This window comes from Jaculus jaculus, chromosome 10, assembly GCF_020740685.1.
Source record: "Jaculus jaculus isolate mJacJac1 chromosome 10, mJacJac1.mat.Y.cur, whole genome shotgun sequence".
NCBI lineage: Eukaryota > Metazoa > Chordata > Mammalia > Rodentia > Dipodidae > Jaculus > Jaculus jaculus.
The window spans coordinates 10960867-10982776 of NC_059111.1; the positions used below are offsets into that span (position 1 = coordinate 10960867).

At 38.5% G+C, this 21910-nt stretch overlaps 1 protein-coding gene across 7 annotated transcripts in view; it reads right to left on the minus strand.

The window, feature by feature from the left end:
- Herc1 (HECT and RLD domain containing E3 ubiquitin protein ligase family member 1) overlaps positions 1–21910 on the minus strand; it is a 200464-nt gene that overhangs the window by 144464 nt on the left and 34090 nt on the right. For all 7 annotated transcript variants that reach the window (XM_045160355.1, XM_045160353.1, XM_045160356.1 and 4 more), the window contains exons 2-5: positions 17609–18564; positions 13005–13100; positions 5436–5630; positions 4195–4506 (exon numbers count right to left, since the gene is read on the minus strand). In XM_045160355.1, coding sequence (XP_045016290.1) covers positions 4195–4506; positions 5436–5630; positions 13005–13100; positions 17609–18538 — 1533 coding nt within the window. In that variant the 5' untranslated portion in view covers positions 18539–18564. The remainder of the gene's footprint in view (positions 1–4194; positions 4507–5435; positions 5631–13004; positions 13101–17608; positions 18565–21910) is intronic.

Below are 21910 nucleotides of genomic sequence, written 5' to 3' on the forward strand. Positions count from 1 at the left end.
GTAGGAGAACCAATGTAAATTCAAGGCCAGCCTGGGATTACAGTGAGTTCTAGGTCATCCTGGCCTACAGTGAGACCCCACCTTGTTTAAAAAAAATTTTTTTTTAATATGAGCACCTAATAACAGAACTTTTAACATTTTATCAGGAAATTACTAACCTAAAATGTAACATTTTTGTTCTTCATGGTATTCAAACTATGTAATAAAAATTGGATATTCAGGGACTGGAGAGATGTCTCTGTGACTAAACACACTTCTTTGCAAAGCTTGACAGCCTGGGGCAATTTCCCACAAAATGGCACATGCATCTAGAGTTTATTTGCAATAGCAGCAGGTCTTGGCATGCCCACATTCATATTTATTCTTTCTCTCTCAAATAAATAATATTTTAATTTTTGATATTCAAAAGATATAAGAAATTGGATTAAAGAAAAAAAGTATCAAGTATGGTGGCATATGCTTTTAATTCCAGCACTTAGAAGGCAAAGGTAGGAGGATTTCTGATTTGGAGACAGGCCTGGGACTATACAGTGAGTTCCAAGTCAGCCTGAGCTACAGTGAAAGTCTATCTCAAAAAAAAAAAAAAAAGAAGAAGAAGAAGAAGGGGGTGGGGAGGGAAGGAAGAAAAAGAGGAGGAGGAAAAAAAAATAAGCCAGGCATGGTAGTGCACACCTTTAATCTCAGCACTCAGGAGGCAGAGGTAGGAGGATTGCCATGAGTTTGAGGCCAGCCTGGGACTACATAGTAAGTTCTCGGTCAGCCTAGGCTAGGGTGAGATACTTTTGGGGGAAAAGGTAAAAAAGAAAAGAAAGGTAGAAGAAACAGAAAAATACAATTTTACACAGTATTTATCTAAAGGTCCTTAGAACACCACATTCAACATCTTTTCTTTTCTTTTCCTTTTCCTTTCTTTGCTTTTCTTTACTTTTCCTTTTCTTTTCTTCTTGGTTTTTCAAGGTAGAGTCTTACTCTAGGTCAGGCTGACCTGGAATTCACTATGTAGTCTCAGTGTGAAATGAACTCACAGCAATCCTCCTACCTCTGCCTCCCAAATGCTGGGATTAGTGGTGTGTGTCACCAGCTACCACTGCTGGTTTATATTTTCTTTCTTTTGAGAAAGGGCCCCACTTCAAACTGGCAATCCTCCTGCCTCTTCTGGGATTGCAGATGTATGCTACCACATCCAGCATATTCTGTATGTTATCAAGAATCCTCTGGGGCTGGAGAGATGGCTTAGCAGTTAAGCGCTTGCCTGTGAAGCCTAAGGACCCCGGTTCGAAGCTCGGTTCCCCAGGTCCCAAGTTAGCCAGATGCACAAGGGGGCGCACGCGTCTGGAGATCGTTTGCAGAGGCTGGAAGCCCTGGCGCACCCATTCTCTCTTTCTCTCCCTCTATCTGTTTTTCTCTCTGTGTCTGTCGCTCTCAAATAAATAAATAAATAAATAAATTTTAAAAAAATTTAAAAAAAAAAGAATCCTCTGATATTTTCAAAGTGCAGTGTTACAAAACTATTACTTCAAGATTCATCTATAAATTAAAATGCATTAAGTTATAGCTGAGTAAAATGCATTTGATAGTCAACTCTATTAAGAAAACTTCTCACCGGGCGTGGTGGCGCACGCCTTTAATCCCAGCACCCGGGAGGCAGAGGTAGGAGGATTGCCATGAGTTCAAGGCCACCCTGAGATGACAGAGTTAATTCCAGGTCAGCCTGGACCAGAGTGAGACCCTACCTCAAAAAAACCAAAAAAGGGGCTGGAGAGATGGCTTAGCGGTTAAGCGCTTGCCTGTGAAGCCTAAGGACCCCGGTTCGAGGCTCGGTTCCCCAGGTCCCACGTTAGCCAGATGCACAAGGGGGCGCATGCGTCTGGAGTTTGTTTGCAGAGGCTGGAAGCCCTGGCACGCCCATTCGCTCTCTCTCCCTCTACCTGTCTTTATCTCTGTGTCTGTCGCTCTCAAATAAATAAATAAATAATTTTTTAAAAGCCAAAAAAAAAAAGAAAACTTCTCATGAAGGAAAAAATGGATTTACATTCCATTATAAAATTAAATTTTATACTTTACAAAGATTTTTATATAAGAAAACTTTCACAGAAAGAACTATATGTTAAATGAAGAAACACACATAAGTTTATCTCTTTAAAGTAAAATAAAAATAAAATCACGAGATCTAGATTGTTTCTAATGGCACCAACTACTTAGATGACCTTTGACAAAAACACTAATTGCTTTATTCAAGTCTGTTAAAATACCAACTCCTAGGCTGGAGGGATAGCTTAGCAGTTAAGGTGTTTGCCTACAAAGCCAAAGGACCCAGGTTCAATTCCCCAGGACCCACGTTAGCCAGATGCACAAGGGGGCACACACATCTGGAGTTCATTTGCAGTGGCTGGAGGCCTTGGCGTGCCCATTCTCATTCTCTCTCTCTCTCACTTGCTCACTTTGTCAAATAAATTAAAAAAAAAAAATGTTAGGAAAAATACCAACTCCTCCAAGAGCATTCTCTAACCCCATTATTTAATATCACACCCTGCCAAGTTAGTCTAGTATATTCAATTTTTATGTATATATGTGTGTATACGTCTATATACTATGTGTGTGTGTGTGTGTGTATGTGCACACTGTCTGTTCACTACTATATATCCAATGTCTAAAACACAGGCTAACACATGGAAGGTGCTAAGTGTTTGCTGATTCTCAGCTTCCTCACCTATGAAATGAGGAAAATTAACAGTATTTCTAAGAAGAAAGTAAGAATTATAATTGAGCCCAGTACAATGGCATGCACGTGTACTTGCAGTTACTCTAAAGGCTGAAGCAGGAGGATTTCTTAACCCCACAAGTTCAAGACTCTTTTGAGGGCTGGTGAAATGGCTTAGAGGTTCAGGGGCTTGCCTGCAAAGCCAAAGGACCCAGATTCAATTCCCTAGGACCCACGCAAGCCAGATGCACAAGGGGGCGCACACATCTGAAGTTCATCTGCAGTGGCTGGAGGCCCTGGTGTGCCCATTCTTTCTCTCTCTCTCTCTCTCTCTTTCCCTATTTCTCTCTCTCAAATAAATAAATATAAATATTTTGAAAAAGCTCTTTTGAGCAAAACAATCAGACTCCATCTCAAAAAACTATAAGTGCTCACAGAATTAAAACTGAAATTGGGACTGGAGGAATGGCTTAGCAGTTAAAGCACTTGCCTACAAAAACCAAAGCACCAAAGTTCAATTCCCCAGGACACACATAGGCCAGATGCACAGGGTGGCTCACGTATCTGGAGTTCTTTGCAGTGGCTAGAGGCCCTGGCATGCCCATTCTCCCTCTCTCCCTCCAATCCCCCCCCCCATACACACACCTCTCTGCCTCTTTCTGTCAAATCAATAAAATAAAAATAAAGTATTAAAAACTGAGTGTGGTGGCACATGCCTTTAATTCCAGCACTTGGGAGGCTGTGAGTTTGAGGCCAGCCTGAAAACCACATATTGAATTCCAGGTCAGCCTGGGCTAGAGCAAGACTCTACTTTGGGGAAAAAAAAAAAAAAAAGTATTAAAAAAACCTGAAGTTAGGTTGGGGGAGATTGCTCAGTGGTTAAAGGCCCTTGTTTGCAAAGCCTGCCAGCCCAGGTTCAGCCTCAATTCGAATGCCCAGAACCCACATAAAACCAGATGTACAAAGTGGTGCATGCATTTGCATTGTGTTTGCAATAGCAGGAAGACCTGGAGTGCCCATTCCCTGTATCTGTCTCTCCCTCCCCCCACAAATAAATAAAATATTAAAAAAATAAAAAACCTGGCCGGGCGTGGTGGCGCACACCTTTAATCCCAGCACTCGGGAGGCAGAGGTAGGAGGATCGCTGTGAGTTCGAGGCCACCCTGAGACTCCATAGTGAATTCCAGGTCAGCCTGGGCTAGAGTGAGACCCTACCTTGAAAAACCAAAAAAAAATTAAAATAAAAATAAAAAACCTGAAATTAAAATTGAACAATGTATTTGAAAGCATTCAGTAAACTATAAAGCAAATATACAAAACATAAAAGACAACCAGTAAGGGTCAAAGGGTAGCTCAGAATGAATACATAAAAATCTTCAATGTATTGTCAATTATTATACTTTTGTATCTAATTATTTTTATTTATTTGTTTTATTTTTTTGTTTTTTTACTTATTTCTAATTATTTTTTAAATTCAAAAGGGAAGGACATACCTTTCCCTGCAGAGGGCCCTGAATAAGCTTGGGATACTTTTGGGTTGAACTATTTCCATGCCCCAGTTTTCCATAATCACCATCTCCCCAGCTGAAGACTTCTCCTTCTGTAGTAAAAGCTAAAGTGTGGCCATCAGAGCCCTTTGAAGATGAAACCTTCTTAATGGACCTGTGAGGCTCAAAGGTTAGCTTTTTTAAAGTAGACTGATTATTGGAGTCACCGAGGCCCAGTCTCCCATAGCTGCCTTTACCACAAGCTCTGACAGAACCATCCGTAGAAATGACAAAAGTACAATACTGTCCAGCTTCAATCTAGAAAAGAACAAACAAATCATAAATATAAAATGCTTTGGTGAGAATCAGAGTCTGTTTTATCAAAAGACTAAAAGGATTGTCTTTTAAAGCAGGATATGGCATGATTCTCCACAGAGACAAAGTAAATAGAAAATTAAGAAACCATTAGTGATATCTTCATTCTAACTTCATTGCTGGAATCAAATATGACCTTTTAAGAGCATTTACCAGGTCATGATTAAATGAATCAGTTGGGGAAGGGAAAATTTTTTCCCTATAAATTTTCTAAGAGTCCATTATGGTATGAGTCCTTCATATAAGAACATATACTCTTTTTTTTAAAAAAAAAAAAAAAGGTCAGGCGTGGTGGCACACAACTTTAATCCCAGCACTCGGGAGGCAGAGGTAGGTAGATCACCGCCGTTGAGTTTGAGGCCACCCTGAGACTACATAGTAAATTCCAGGTCAGCCTGGGCTAGAGTGAGACCCTACCTCAAAAAACCAAACAAACAAAAAAGAACATATAATCTGCATACATTTTAGAAACAAACACAACTTGATAAAAATAATAGTAAAACAGAAGGTTATACCTTGGGCAACAAAACAGAAAAACATGTTCACAATAGGAAAGTGAAATGCCAACTGGAGAGAGGGAAAAGTCCTGTCCTTATCCAGTCTTATTTGTGTTGGATATAATGGTAAAATCTGCTGCCATTCATTGTTTCTTTTAAAAATCCAAGTCCAATTTAATCTTTTGAACTTAGAAAAGCTGCCAGGAATATGAAAAACAAAAAAAAAAATGCAGTTTTCCATTAAAATGAAAAACTGATGCCAATGTGGTACTGAAATAGCACAGATTAGAAACAATAAAGAATTTTCACTAGCTAGAAAAAGGTATGACTAAATCCCCATTATCTAGTAGTTCATAAAGTCAATAAGGAACTTACGGTCTGAGCGTCAGAGAAACTAGGAGCCAGTTTGGGTTGGAGTATTTTCTCCTGTGTGCCTTCTACCAACTGATGGCTACTATTGCTCCCCCAGACATAGACCTCACAGGTTTCAGAGACAAGGGGAGCATCACCAGTCTGAATGCTATCTGGGCTAGCACATGTTCTTGAGTAGTCAGAAGCCATTCTACAAACCTATAAAATATTTGAAAATATGCAAAGATAATCAAGTTTTTCTTAGTCACAACATTTTTGGAAGTTAAAAACAATACTGAAATGAATTACTACTTCTAATCAATTACTTTAATACTCGGTTACTCATATCTAAAAGTAACATGTCAAAAATTAAATAAAATAACAGTAACATACAGTCTTAAATAAAGATAGCAAGCACTTACTTACATGGGATAAATCATTAAAAAATATTAGTAAAAAGACAAAACTGGGAAGGGGAGATATATAATCATGCCTTTTTAAAGAAAAATGTGAACAACATTACATAAAATTAACATCTGAAAAAGCAAAGTAGGCTAGAAGGATTGCTCAGTGGTTAAAGGAGCTTGTTTGCAAAGCCTGATGGCCTGAGTTCAATTCCTCATTACCCATGTAAAGCCAAATGCACAAAGTGGCACATGCCGCTGCAGTTCTTTTGTAGTGGCAGGAGGCCCTGGTACACCTATACTTACTCTCTTTCTGTCTGTCTCTTTCTGTTTCTCAAATTAAAAAAACCTAATAAAAGTAGAAAAAAAGCACTGATAACCCTATCACCTTAACATAATGTTACCTTATTTTGCCATTTTCATATACACATTCTTTAACATGATCATTATAGTGAATATATTTAAGTAATAAATGATATAAAAGATTTGCCCAAAAATTTGTTCATGACTGAACAAATAATATTCTATCTAAGGTAAAAATCACACCTACTGAGCTGGAAATATGGTTTAGTGGTTAAGGTGCTTGCCTGTGAAACCTAAGGACCCATGTTTGATTCTTCAGATCCCACGTAAGTGTACAAGGTCATACATGCACACAAAATGGCACATGGGTCTGGAGTTTGATTACAGTGGCTAGAGGCCCTGGCATGGCAATTCTGTCTCTCTCACTCTTGTTCTCTTGCATTTTAAAAAAGCCAGTCTGTTGGGCTTGCCTCAAAAAAAAAATCATCACTTGTCCTTTGATTCTTTCTACTTGTTATACAGGCCATTTAAAAAAAAATGTTAATATGGGCTGAAGAGATGGCTTAGTAATTAAGGCGCCTGCCTGTGAAACCTAAGGACCCAGGTTTGATTTTTCCAGTACCTATGTAAGCCAGATGCACAAAGTAGGACATAAATCTGGAGTTTGTTTACAGTGGCTAGAGGCCCTGAATGGGTTTGCGTGCCCATATTTTCTCTCTCCTCTCTCTAATAAATAAATTGAAAAATAATTTTTTTGGACAAGGTTTCAAGCATCCCAAGCAGGTCTAGAACTTGCTATGTGGCCAAGGATGGCCTTGAACTTTCTTTTTTTTTTTTTTAATTTTTATTTGAGACACACAGAGAGAGAGAGAATGGATGCACCAGGGCCTTTAGCCACTGCAAACGAACTCCAGACACATGTGCCACCCTGTTCATCTGGCTTACGTGGAACCTGGAGAATTGAACCTGGGTCCCTAAGTTTTGCAGGCAAGTGTCTTAACAGAAGCCATCCTTAAAAAATGTTATTTAAAAAATTTTTTTTTATTATTTCTGTTGAAAAGAACATTAGAAATGAGACTATTTTAAAAAAGATAACAATCTCCTGTGATTCTTAAAACATACTATACCAAATTAATTTCCAAAATGGTGCTATATTATATTACCATTAATACATGAATGGAAAATTGTCCTAAAAACAGTGATAGCCTACAGCAACTCAGCAAACATATATAAAATGAAAATTATCAGGCTGGAGAGATGGCTAGGCAGTTAAGGGGCTTGTCTACAAAGACTAACACTGAGCAACCTCAAGCCCACAGTGGATTTTTTTTTTATCAACTCAAATAAACTCAATGAAAGATATTAACTCTGACTATAAATACAATCAGTATTTTATTTTCCTTTATGTCATGTGAGGGTTTTTTTAATAATCAAGAAAAATAATTAAAAAATATCTTAAAAAGTCAATGTAGGGGCTGGAAGATGGCTCAGTGGTTAAAGGCACTTGCTTGTAAAGCCTGCTGTCCTGGGTTCAATTCCCAAGCCACCCATGTAAGCTGGATGCAAAAAATGGCACAAGTGCCTGGTATTCATTAGCAGAGGCAAGATGTCCTGGTATGCTTACACACACACACATATACATAGTAAATAAATAAACAATAGTTTAAAATCAATGTAACAATAAAAGAAGAATCTTTAAAAGCTAATGTGTGAGTTTGTTAGCACATTAAATAAGAGGGGATACAATAGTTTTAGTTAGAACCTTTAAATACAATGTAATAATAATATGTTAGACAAATGCTTCCGGTGAACATGAGGACAGTTCTGAGGACAAATAAAGTCCATGTAAGTGAAAATTTCCAGTCTTTAATAAAGGATGTGGAACTTTGTTGGAAACACTAAAAGGATGGTAGTGGCAAGAAGGTTAAATTGTTTGAAATCTAGTACTATAGAGATATTTATAGGAGAAACTACAGTCTTTCCCAATACCTCCTTATCGTAACCCCCCAAAAAGAAAAGAGGGCTGAAAAAAAAAAAATCAACCATCAGACATAACAATTTTTAAAATAAAACTATAGGGCCAGGGAAGATATATGTCTGTAAAACTCAGGAAAAAAAAAATCAGAAGCAGCAATACAGTTTTCAAAACACTCCAAATATATAGAAACCAAACCCAAATCCATTATGGAAGCCTACTCCTTTGTTAGCTAATCACACACACACACACACACACACACACAGTTTGACAAAATAGAAAAACATTACTTTGGGTTTTTTTTTGGGGGGGGTGGAGGTAGGGTCTCACTCTAGCCCTGGCTGACCTGGAATTCACTATGTAGTCTCAGGGTGGCCTCGAATTCATGGCAATCCTCCTACTTCTGCCTCCTGAGTGCTGGGATTAAAGGCGTGAGCCACCACGGCTGGCAATTACTTTTTAAACATAGGGAAGAGTTGGGGAGATAACTCAAGTCAGTAAAGTGCTTGCTTCATAAGCATAAGGACCTGAGTTCAATGACCAGGTGCTTGTCTACAATCCCAACAACAGGGAGGCAAAGACAAGAAGATCCCTGAGGCTCTCTTACCAGCCAGTCTAGTCCAGATGGTGAGCTCCAAGCCAGTGAGTCCCCATCTCAAAGAAAGTGAATGGCATTCCTGAAGATGATATCAAAGTTGTCCCCTAGGCTCCACATACAAGCATATACACATGCATGTGCATTTACACACACAAACATACACAAACACATACATACACATAAGAGAAACACAAGCAGGAATTACAGTATTTTAAAAAAAATTCTGAACAATAATCTATTCTTAAACTCAGGAAAACTAATTTCTCATAAAAAGAAAAAAATAATCAAGGGCAAAGTACTAACATCAAAGTTTACATGAAGCTAGTATAAAAAAGAACATGAGCTGGGCATGGTGTGCCATGACTGTAATCCCAGCTCAAGAGGCTGAGGCAGGAGGATGAAAAAGTCAAGGCCAGCCTTGGCTACACAGAAAAACCCTGTCTGGGGCAGCGGGGAGCAAGAGTGAGGGCAGCAAAAAAAGGAAAGCAAGAAGGTGAAGGGAAGAGAAAGGGACAGGAATAGAAGGAGTGGGAAAGTAGAAAGAATGGTGGGGGAAAGTTAAGGGGAAGAACAGAATAACACCCCTATAAAAAAGGCTACCCCTGCAAAACAAAGTAATTTGTGACCTACTTCAAAATAAGCCAAAAAGGATTAGGAAAATGAAACCAATATGATATACCTAAAGAATTAGAAATGAAAGAAAGTGTTAGAATGAAGACCAAAAGGCTAGAGAAATGGCTTAGTGGTTAACATGCTTGCCTGTGAAGCCTTAGGACCTAGGTTTAATTCCCCAATACTCATGTAAACCAGGTGCACAAGGTGGTGCATTCATATGGAGTTCGTTTGCAATGACCAGAAGCCCTGGTGTGCCCATTCTCATTCTCTCTCTGCCTCTTACTCTCTGTCAAATAAATAAGTAAATCAATGAAATACTTTTTTAAAAAAAGAAATGAAGACCAAAGTAGAAGAAATGCAAAAATAAATAAGCTGGGTGTGGTGGTACACGCCTTTAATCCCAGCACTCAGGAGGCAGTGGTAGGAGGATCTTTGTGAGTTCGAGGTCACCCTGAGACTCCATAGTGAATTCCCCCGGTCAACCTGGGCTAGAGTGAGACCCTACCTCGAAAAACCAAAAAAAAAAAAAAAAAAAAGAATAAATAAAAATAGTAGACAATGTCTAATGAGTAACAAAAGATGAGAAGGAAGACATTTTTAGAAATGATAAATTAAAATAGACACAAAAATATTCAAGAAAAGGTGATAAATTAAAGCTAGGCAATAGACTGATATATAGGTAATAGGAGTTCCTAAAAAAGAGCCAAATGAAAGAATAAAAACAACACATAAAACTATAATTAAGGGACATTTTCCTGAAATGAAAGAGACTTCAAACAACATATTGAATTCTCCCATCTCTAAGAATAAGAAATGAAAATCCTTTCTTTAAATGGCTTCTCAGAAAAATGAGCATGTGACTCATAGAAAAAAAAAAAGTTTACCTTCAAACTTTGACAGAAAAGTTTATGCCAGGATAAAATACAGTAATAGTGTAATAGTGTTAAGACACACACACACAAAGATAATGCTTTAAACAATCCGAAAGAAAAGAGAAACTGGGTAGAACTACTACTAAATAAGGGCTTAAAGGAAGAGAATATAATATATGCTCTACAACTATGACAAGTGAGTAAAGCACAAAACATGAATGTTCTAGGAGCCATACAGCAGTTGTATCTGTCTTTTTATGCTCAGCTGCTGTGTGTGTGAGAATGTATAAAATGGCTGAAGCAAAATAATATCCTTGCAGATGACCAGTTCCAATTTGAAGGAAAAAAGAAATAAACCTACTAAGCAAAAATTCAATAAACCTGAATTTCAGCTCATAAGTATGCATTCATGAGCTGTTCTGGCTGTTAAAATGTACACACATGCACACACTTCATAGCCATGTCCACTATAAAATAGCCTAACAGCCGGGTGTGGTAGGTAGCACACACCTTTAATCCCAGCACTTGGGAGGCAGAAGTAGGAAGACCCTGTGAGTTTGAGGCCACCCTGAGACTATATAGTGAATTTCAGTCAACCTGGGCTAGAGTGAAACCTTACCTCAAAAAAAAAAAAAAAAAAAGCAAAAAAGCCTAGCAACAGGAAGCTCAATCAAATAGCAAGTAAGCATCTCTAACAACCTGTTGTGGCTCTAAAATCACCTTTTTCAATAACAGAAAACCGCATTTTTTGAGAAAGAGCTAGTCAATTCCCTAGGGCAAGAAATGTACATGATAAGCCATAAGTAACATTCTCTAAAAAACAAGAAAAATGGGGTGGAGGGATGGCTTAGCACTTGCCTGCAAAGCCAAAGGACACACGTTCAATTCCCCACTACCCACATAAGCCAGATACACAAGATGGTGCATGTGTCTGGAGTTCGTTTGCACTGGTTAGAGGTCCTGGTATGCCCATTCTCTCTATCTCAAATAAATAAATAAAATATTTTTTGTATTGTTTTTCAAGGGAGGGTCTCACTCTAGCCCAGACGGACCTGGAATTCACTATGTAGTCTCAGGGTGGCCTCGAACTCACAGCAATCCACCTACCTCTGCCTCCCAACTGCTGGGATTAAAGGTGTGCACCACCAAGCCCGGCTCTAAAGAAAATATTTTTAAAAAAGCAAGAAAAATATCAAAGATTGTTAGCCTTAGATCAAAAAAAAAAAAATTAGAATCAACCCTAAAGAGAATAACATCCTGAAGAGGCTATTAGTCAAAAAGAAGCAGTAAGACCTTGACTAGAGATAATAATTCAGTAGACTGAAGCTCAAATAGATTTTTTTTAAATTTTATATTTATTTATTTGACGGGAAAGAAGGAGGGAGAGAGGGAGAATGGACACGCCGAGGGCCTCCAGCCACTGTGCATCTGGTTGACGTGGGTTCTGGGGAATTGAACTTGGGTCCTCTGGCATTGCAAGCAAACATCTTAACTGCTAAGCCATCCCTCCAGCCCCATAATTTTTTTTTTAATGAAGTTAACTGGTGAAGTTTGAAGGATAACAGGGTTATCAATTCATTAAATAGAAACTAGTAAATAAAGTAGGTAGAGAGAATCAAGCATTTATTCTGCCTTTCCAATACAAACTGTAGCAGAATAATCAGAGCTGATAAGAAAGACTCCTCTTTAAAAAAAATCCCAACTAATAAATGAAAAAGAATAATGGAAGAGGAAGAGGAACATATTAGATTTAAAAGACTTGGGCAAAACTGAACTAGTGTCCAGGTGTGCACACATGGGTGATTTAACTATAAAGAACTACAAGGAAGTTGGTCTAAATGTCAGGATAATAATTACATTCAGGAAGAGAAAACAAATTATGACCAGACCATGAAAGTGCTTTGGAAGTGGCTAGCAAAATATTTTGAACCTGGGTACAGATTATAAATATTTATTTTATAACAATTCATTAAGCTATACTTTTGTTTATATGTCTATTTGAATCTGGCTTACTTAATAATTTTTTTTTTCAATTGAAGTTCCCAATACATGATTCAAAACTCGAAATGAATCAAAGATTATATGTAGGGCTTGAGAGATGGCTCAGAGGTTGAGGCACTTGCCTGCAAAGCCTAATGACCCAGATTTGATTCCCCAGTAACCACATAAAGCCAGATGCACAAAGCAGTGCATGCATCTGGAGTTCATTTGCATTTGGAGGCCCTGGTACCCCCATTCTCTCTGTCTGTCTTTTCTATCTCTATCTCTCTCTGCTTGCAAATAAATAAATATTTTTAAAAGAATACATGCAAACAGAAGGAAGAAAAATACAAAGGGGAGGGAACCAGAAAGGAGGAAGAAGAAGGGGTAGGAAAAAGGATGGGAATCAACAAAAAAAACATTTTCTTAGAAAATGCCATTTAAACTGGGCGTGGTGCTGCACACCTTTAATCCCAGCACTTGGGAGGCAGAGGTGGGAGGATCACCATGTGTTCGAGGCCACCCTGAGACTACATAATGAAATCCAGGTCAGCCTGGGCTTGAGCAAGACCCTACCTCAAAGCATGGCCCCACCAAAAAAAAAAAAAAGAAGAAAGAAAGAAAAGAAAAAACAAAGTAAATGCCATTTTTAAAAATATATAACTTCTTCCCACCTCTAACCCCTACTATCCCCTGGTTCTACTACCTAAAGGATACAGTTGGTACCATTTTTGGGGGGGAGGGGTAGCACTTTCCAGAGACTAGATGGGCTGTTTTTAAGGAATAACAGATGCTTGAACATTTTAAAACAAAGTCATTTTTAATGCAAAAGACATGATTACATACCTCTTCAAAGAGACACAATGCTGCCTCATAGAGTGAACACAAGCCATCAGATGTTCTGGTTGGTTCTCTCCACTGGCTCCGATCAGCAGATGAACCCTATAGTTCATTGAGGGATATAGTATGACAAATGTATTAAAATCACGTAAAAACACTACAAAACAACAACTATTTGAAGAATTGTTTTATAAGATTATGTATGCTGAGAATAAATCCTAACATTAGATCATGAAATCAATTTTTACATAAATGTGTTACCAAAGATCTGGCTACTGAGTTAATGGTCACTTAAGTATCGATCTCTCTCTAATAGTGATTTGTTCCAAGTCTAAAGGATATGGTCAAGAAGTATGAATTTTGCCAGGCATGGTGGCACACGCCTTTAATCCCAGCACTTGGGAGACAGAGGTAGGAGGACTGCTATGAGTTTGAGACCACCTGAGACTCCATAGTGAATTCCAGGTCAGCCTGAGACCCTATCTTGAAAAACCAAAAAGAAAAAAAAAAAGTATGGATTTTGCCAGTTACGTATCATTTCTGTGATCAAAATCCAGGAAATGAGATCACGGGTTAGATTCCCAGCATCACATAAAGGGAGGGAGGGAAGGAGGAAGGAAGGGAATGGAAGAGGAGGAGAGAAGGTCAAGTTCCCTATTGTGTTGTGGGCTCAGAGTCACTCCCACCCTAACACTAACTGCAATTTAGCTTGCTGTCAATAATCAATTCCTGGGGCTGGAGAGATTGCTCAGTGGTTAAGGCATTTGTGTGCAAAGCCAAAGGACCCTGGTTTGACTCTCCAGGACCCATGTAAGCTAGATGCACAGGGAGGCACATGCATCTGGAGTTTGTTTGCAGTGGCTGGAGGCTCTGTTGTGCCCATTTTCTCTCTCCCTCTTTCTCTCAAATAAATAAATAAAAACAAAGTTTTAATAAAATCACCTATTCCTCAGATAACTTTCAGTAATCATAGCTAACACAATCTCCCCATCAAGCATATTGGCTCATTATCTTTAGATCTTTGACTATACTTGGCTATTTCTTTTATTGCTAGGTTATTAGACACCAACCTGATACAACCAAACCAGTTTTTCTTTTTAACTATTTAAGGAGCTGCTTCTCAAGTTCCAGCTCTTAAAATTCTACATCATCTTCATAAAACACAGTAGGAATTCTGAGTAGAATGGGTTTTAGAGATGCCAAATCCTAACTGACTGGAGCTAGAGTAGACTCATCTATAATTATTTATAGAAGAAATCAAATGACAGTCTGTACTACAGAGAGGTTTTTTGGTTTTTTTGGTTTGTTTTGTTTTTAGGATGGAAAGACATGCACTGACATGGTAATATACTTTACTTTTTTGACTATTCTTATTTAAATGTAAATTAATGAGTATCTTATAAATGCCTACTACAACACATTGACATGTGCAGGTAGTGGACATTAAAAGTTACACAAGTACATGCAATTTATACACCGAACTTATTTTTGTTTGGCCTTGTGCCAGGTACTCAACTGACAGATAGGTAAACCCTGCCCAGTTCTCCAGGAGTAGAGAAACTCAAGGAAAAGAAAATCAGGTCAGGCTGGGAACCAATGTACTTTTACATATTTCCTTAGTTTTCAGACTACACAGTAGAAAGGAAGAAATGTTTCTTTAGACCAAAAGCATCAGGCTCTTATCATTTCCCATGCAAGGGGGAAACTAATACAAAATTAAATATCATACCTTTCCCCTAAAACCAATCTGATATTTAATTAAAGTCCTATCTAATACTCACCTGAGATGACTTGAGATAGACAAACTAAACCACATGCAAGATTCTCCCAGAGTAGATCCAGAATGCTGAAGAAAGCACTCTAAATATTGGTGGCACCCTTGTTCCAGAAAGGAGTTAGAACAAAGTATGGCCTTGGTTTGTGTGGGGGAAAGAAGAGGACAGGACTCCTAAGTAAGTATATTTAGTATTTTGTTCAGGAATGCAAGGGCACATGAAGAGAAAACTAGATTTCCAACAATAAAATTAACTGCTTCATCTTACATCTACTTTGAGGCAGGCATTTGTGGAAAATGTTATTCAATTTACCATAAACAGGGTAAAAACTATATACAGTGGTCCAAAAAACAAAACATGGATTTCACAGAGACTCAAAGTTGTGAAAACTACTGAACAGGGGCTGGAGAAATGGCTTAGAGGTTAAGGCGTTTGCAAAGCCCAAAAGGACCTCGGGTCGATTCCCTAGGACCCACATTAGCCAGACACACAAGGGAGCACATTTGTTTGCAGTGGCTGGAAGCCCTGGCACACCCATTCTCTTTCCCTCTTTCCCTCCCTCTCTATTTCTCTCTCCCCCCCCCACATTCCTGTGTCAAATAAACAAACAAACTACTTAACAGAAGACTCAGAAGCTCATATTATATTATGTTATTGTACAATAATGTGTAAATCTAAACTAACACAATTAGTTCCTTTATCTTTAAACTCAGGGTAAACAGGGGCAGGGAGATGGCTCAGAGGCCAAAGACACTTGCTTGCAAGCCTCCCAACCTGTGTTCAATCTTCAGCACTAACATGAAGCTGAATGCAAAGTGACGCACATGTCTACAATTCCAACACACCTATGGCAATGGAAGGTGGAGCCAAAAGAATCTAGAAGCTCTCAAGCAACAATGGCAAGAAGGGAGAAACACCCCAACATTGTCCTCTGACCTCCACATATGCTCCATAACACACACACACACACACACACACACACACACAATAAGTAATAAAAAATAAGGATATTTAAAAAATAAAATAGGAGAATTAAAAAAATAAAAGATCAGGGTAAATAATAACTACCTCAAAGATTAACATGACAATTAAAAGAGACAATACATGCAAAACACCTGGAAACAACAGACACTCAAAGTTGGGTCTCTTCCTCAAGTGAAAAACCAAAAATAAACGAATAAATAAAAAGGAATATAAAAGAAGATTGTTACATGAAGAACACAAACACACATATGCAGGTATATGTATTTACTATAAGAGTTTCTTAAGCTTATAAAAATCAACTTATACTATGAATCAATTAGTGAATACATATGCAACCCTATTTCCAAATGCTAAAAGAAGGCTGGAGGTATATATAGCTCAGTGGTAGAGTGTGTGCCTAACAAACATCAACTGCAAACGCTGAAAACAAACAAACAAAAAAAGACTAAAAGACAATGAAACTCAACAGATAGTCTAATTTCCTGAACTATTCTTTACTTCTAAGGAGCCATATCACAGAAAAAGGCATTAGGGCTGGAGAAATGGCTTAGTGGTTAAGGTGCTTGCCTGCAAAGCCAAAGGACCCAGGTTCAATTCCCTAGAACCCACATGAGCCAGATGCACAAGGTGGCACATGCATCTGAAGATCATTTACAGTGGATGGAGGGCCTGATTCATCCATTCTCTCTCTATATATAAATACCTATCTCATTCTCTAAGTAAATAAACATAAAATAGCATATATATATAGAGAGATAGACAGCATATATATATATATATATATATGATAGCATATATAGAGAGAACATATATATATATATATATATATAGAGAGAGAGAGAGAGAGAGAGAGAGAGATGTGCGTGTGACAGACAGTAAAGGAAAGGAAACAAGGCTTCTGAGAAAGAAATACATTAATAAGTATATAATCATACAGCTATGTTGTCTAATAGTTATCTTTTTCCCTTTGGTAACAATGGCAATGCCAAACACATAGCCTGTAAAAGGAATAAGGTGACTCTTCACAGACATATGAACATGTGGCATGAGTAGATATATTAGATCATTAAACATTTGCTTTGAAAGAACTGAATTCTAAAAGAGAATATCATCACAAAGTATTAAGAATCAGAAAACAAAATAAGAAAAACAGAAAGATGTCCAAGTGAAAAGATGAAAACACAGAGCCCAGCTGCTTCCCATAGCTGAAGCCTTTCCTACTTAGATCAGTACATCCCTAGTGTCTAGGTTTTCACTTCCATTGAAGATTGTAGGACCTGTGTCAACACTGCAACAAAGCACTGCGTTCTTTTCTTTTAACTTAGCATTGAGAAATTCAAATCTTCATACATTTTAGCATGTAAAATCTTCAAGACCTTATCTATGAAATTACTTTAAATTTTAATTTTAAATTACCCAATATAGCTCAGTTCACTAATACAAAACATAAATGAAGTGAAAAATTAAATGACCTTGTTTTGAAAGTTTTTGTTTTTTTCATGAACTATCCCTACTAATCCAGAATTTTTGCATTGTACCTGATGGAGGGAATAGGCCTGAAATATATACACATAGTAGATAGCATTTTGAGATTTTAAATAAATTTGCTAGCTGACATCTGGTAATAAAGGACATCCAAAAAAATGATCAATTTAGGCTGAAATTAAGTCAGTTCACAAGTACTTAAGCCTTAATATTCTAAAATTCAAATTGTAATTCTTGATTTTCACACAAGGTACTACATTCAGTCTTATAAATTCTTGATACTGATCATAAATACTGTATTTATTTATCCTTTAATGTGGTATACAAGGCTACAGTAGTCACACAATTCACATCTATAGTACGTACCAAAGAACGCCTCATCTGCATTAATATACCCATAAAGCAGTCAAAGCCGATCATTCCTTCTTGGCTTGAGAGTAGTTTGCTTTTCTCCATAGTATTTACAACTGCCGACGCCCCCAAAGCCATTTCTATCCATTCAAGAAGATACCGCAAAGAGCCTCGCTGAGCTGCCAAACCTAGCAGCAACTCAGAAGCCAATCTACGACCTAAAGTGTCTGCTCCAGAATTGGGAATAGTTACTCCTTTAAGAAATGCTGTTACTTGTGATAAGCAGTCCAAGCCCATAGGAGGAATTTTGCTTTCATTTGCTAAAGACAGTGGTGGCAAAGAGCTCACAACTTCAATTGCAGTATGAATAACATCATTGCACAGACTGAGTCCAGGTCCAGACACAGGCATCATCCAACTTTGTCTTAGAAGTGCAAATAATAAACTTAGACCAGTTCGAACACCCATTTCTATAAGGGCATCAGTGCTTGACCGGGGCCGTTCACTGACAGAGTGCACATCCGCTGACCCAGAGCTGCTCTCTGGAGAAGGCTGCTGCTGCTTCACTTTGCCTTTGTCATGGTACTTATTGGAAAGTGCATAAAAGACACGCTGGAGAACGAGCAGCCGCTTCCGAAGTGCCCCAGCAAACGGAGAATCTGAACACACCATCTTTGCTAGCGCCAGCTGGCTACTAAGAAGGGCATCCAAATAATGGTCCTGCTCATCACTTGAAAGAGACTCGCGTTCAAAGTCTGGCAACTGTGGTCCTTTGAGGCATAAAACCTGTTGGGGTAAAGGTACTACTTCCTTATTGCTGACCAGTTTAGAATATAAAATAGCAACTCCCTCTCTTGTAGCAATAGATTCACTGTCTTCTGTAATCCAGGAGCTATTCAGGTGTTCAAGCCATTTCAGTTTCACTGGTGGAACCATTGTTGCCATGTTGGTTTATTCTTCAGCCATTAGTTCTACAGAGAGGAAAGGAAGGAAGGAAACAATCAAAAATCAAAAAAAAAACATATGGATGACTCACAAAATATTTCTGAACTTCCACCTTAGAACTACTAATTTCAAACTGATGAAATGTAAATTAAGCCTGAAGTTTAGTTCATGAACCAATACTACTAGTATTTTAGTTTTGATATATGTGCCATAATTACAGGAGGGAATGGGTAAAGGTGTAGGGACTCTCTGTACCACCTCGGCAACTTCTCTATAAACCTAAAATTGTAAAATAAAAACAAGTTACCTTAGAAATTGCTGATTTCTTCAGATGTGCTTTTTCCCTTCATGTTCTGACACCCACTGCCAGTGGGTTCTACATACTCATAATTATGAAATTTTTATTTACAATCCAGAACTCATCACTGGACTCAGATGTTCCCAGTCCACATCTTAACACAGATACCTTAACAAGCACCTCAAACTCCTAATAACACCCAAACCCATCCTCCTATAGTCTTCCTCATCTCAATAAACACAAACTGTACCCTTCTAGATCCTGAGACAAAAACCATGGGAATCTTCACTGATTCCTCCTTTTCTTACAATCCAAACTCAATTAATAAGCTTTATTTTCAAATTACACATAGAATCCAGCCAGTTCTTCCTCTCCTTGCTATCACTCTGGTGGAAATTATCATCTCATGGGTCAATGAAGGGGTCTCCTTATTGGTCTTCCTCTTTTCCTACAACTTTTACTCCACTCAAATCTATTCTAATACAAGAGAGATGGAGCTTTTAAAATTGAAGCCACACATCTCTTCTGAGTAGGACTAAGCACCTTTGGGGCAGACCAATGGTCCAGCCAAGAATAAACAAAACAACAACAAAAATATCACCTTAGAGCTGGAGGGATGGCTTAGCAATTAAGGTGCTAGCCTGCAAAGCCAAAGAACCCAGGTTCAATTACCCAAGACCCACATAAGTCAGATGCATAAGGTGGCACATGCTTCTGGAGTTAGTATGCAACAGCTGAAGGCCCTGACGCACCCATTCTCGCTCACGTGCACACACACATGCTCGCACTCTCTCTGTAGATAGATAGATAGATATCTGCCTCTTTCTCTCAAATAAATAAAATAAAAATCATATGTATATATGTGTGCATATATATAACATTTTATAACCTGTTGAAAGACATAGCCAAGGCAGTTAGAATCAGAACTCCAAAGAGGAGAAAACTGCAGGAGATAAGCTGACAGAAACACTGAAGATGCCTATCCCTTGGGATCTTTGCCAGTTTGGAACCTGGGTAGGAGGCTGAGAATCTGAGAGGTGTGTATGTAAAAGGTTACTGCTTTAACTATTTTTCATTGCCCCATAGTATCATTACCTGGGAAAAAACAATTTTTTTAAATTAATTATTTATTTATTTGAGAGCGACAGACACAGAGAGAAAGACAGAGGGAGAGAGAGAGAATGGGCGCGCCAGGGCTTCCAGCCTCTGCAAACGAACTCCAGACGCGTGCGCCCCCTTGTGCATCTGGCTAACGTGGGACCTGGGGAACCGAGCCTTGAACCGGGGTCCTTAGGCTTCTCAGGCAAGCGCTTAACCACTAAGCCATCTCTCCAGCCCGAAAAAACAATTTTAAATGCACAGTGGATATGAAGAAGAGTCAAGAGTTAGAACTTGGGCTGGAGAGATGGCTTAGCAGTTAAGTGCTTGCCTGTGAAGCCTAAGGATCCCGGTTTGAGGCTCAATTCCCCAGGACCCACATTAGCCAGATACACAAGGGGGCATGTGTCTGGAGTTCGTTTGCAGTGGCTGGAGGCCCTGGCATGCCCATTCTTTCTCTCTCTCTTTCTGCCTCTTTCTCTGTCACTTTCAAATAAATAAATAAAAATAAACAAAAAAAATTTTTTTAAGAGTTAGGACTTGTCAAAATCCATGCGTGAAACACAGCCTGTATATTACAATTAAGACATGTTTCTATTTCCTAACATTACTTTTAACTTTTGAAAATTTTCCCATAACTAACAAAGCTGAAAATATTCCAATAGCATCCTGAATTCAATAGTTATTATTATTTTGTCTCATTTGTAGTTTTCTTTTTCTTTTCTTTCTTTTTCTTGAGAGAAAGAGGGGGGAGGGAGAAAATGGGTATGCCAGGGCCTTTTAGCTGCTGTAAATGAACACCAGGTATGTGTACCCCTTTGTGTGCACGTGCAACATCCCATCCAGCAAATTCTTAACACCAGGTCCTTTCAAAGAAGCCTTCAGCCAACTGCTTCTAATTTCTTCCTCCGTGAAGTCCTCCTCCTTTTTCATTCTTCACATTTTACTTCAAAGGCTTTGTAGGGCCCTTCAGAACTTGACAACTAGGGCTTTCTAATAGAATACCTCTCACTCTGAACTATAACGATTGAGGATTTTTTTTTTTTAACTTTTTGAGAAAGAGAGAATGGCCGTGCCAGGGCCTTTCAGCCATTGTGAATGAACTCCAGACATGTGCGCTCCCTTGTGTGGACCTGGAGATTCAAACAAACATTCTTAAGCTTCACAAGCAAGCACCTTAACCACTAAGCCCTCTCTCTAGCTCTATTGAGGATTTTTAATCCCCTAAAAGATAACATCCACCTCACTGATAGGGGCCCTGTCTTAAACTCCTTAGCATGCAGTCTAAAACATCATCATAGTGTTTACCAAATTGCTAGCTAATGCAATTGGTAGGTCCATTAATGTCAATTTTTCTAAACCTAAGCATTTAGTGGTTAGACAGTATTTCTTACTTCAGTAAAAGCATATCAACCTATTTTTTTTTTTACTTACTTGTTCTATGGTTCTGGGACTTGAACCTAGCACCTCATAATTAGTAGACAAATGAGCTATACCCTCAACACCTAGAAGCATAAATAAAACATTCTACCACCAGATTGGGAAGTTTTCCAATTCCAAACTCAAAGCCAAAAGGTCACAAATATCTATCTATTTATGGTGGCATGCCCCTGTAATCCCAGCATTCAGGAGGCTAAAACAGGAAAATCATAACTTGAGACCAGCCTAGACTGCACAGTGAGTTTCAGGTTAGCCTGGGTTACATGAGGAGGTCTTGCATCAAAAAAAAAAAAAAAAAAAAAAAAGGAAATGAATAAATACCTGAATCATTCATAAAGTCTATCTGACAGGGGAAACAATTTTTTTAAAAATTAGCACCTAGGAGCCGGGCGTGGTGGTGCACGCCATTAATCCCAGCACTTGGGAGGCAGAGGTAGGAGGATCGCCAAGAGCTCGAGGCCACCCTGAGACTACATAGTCAATTCCAAGTAAGCCTGAGCCAGAGTGAGACCCTACCTCAAAAAAACAAAACAAAA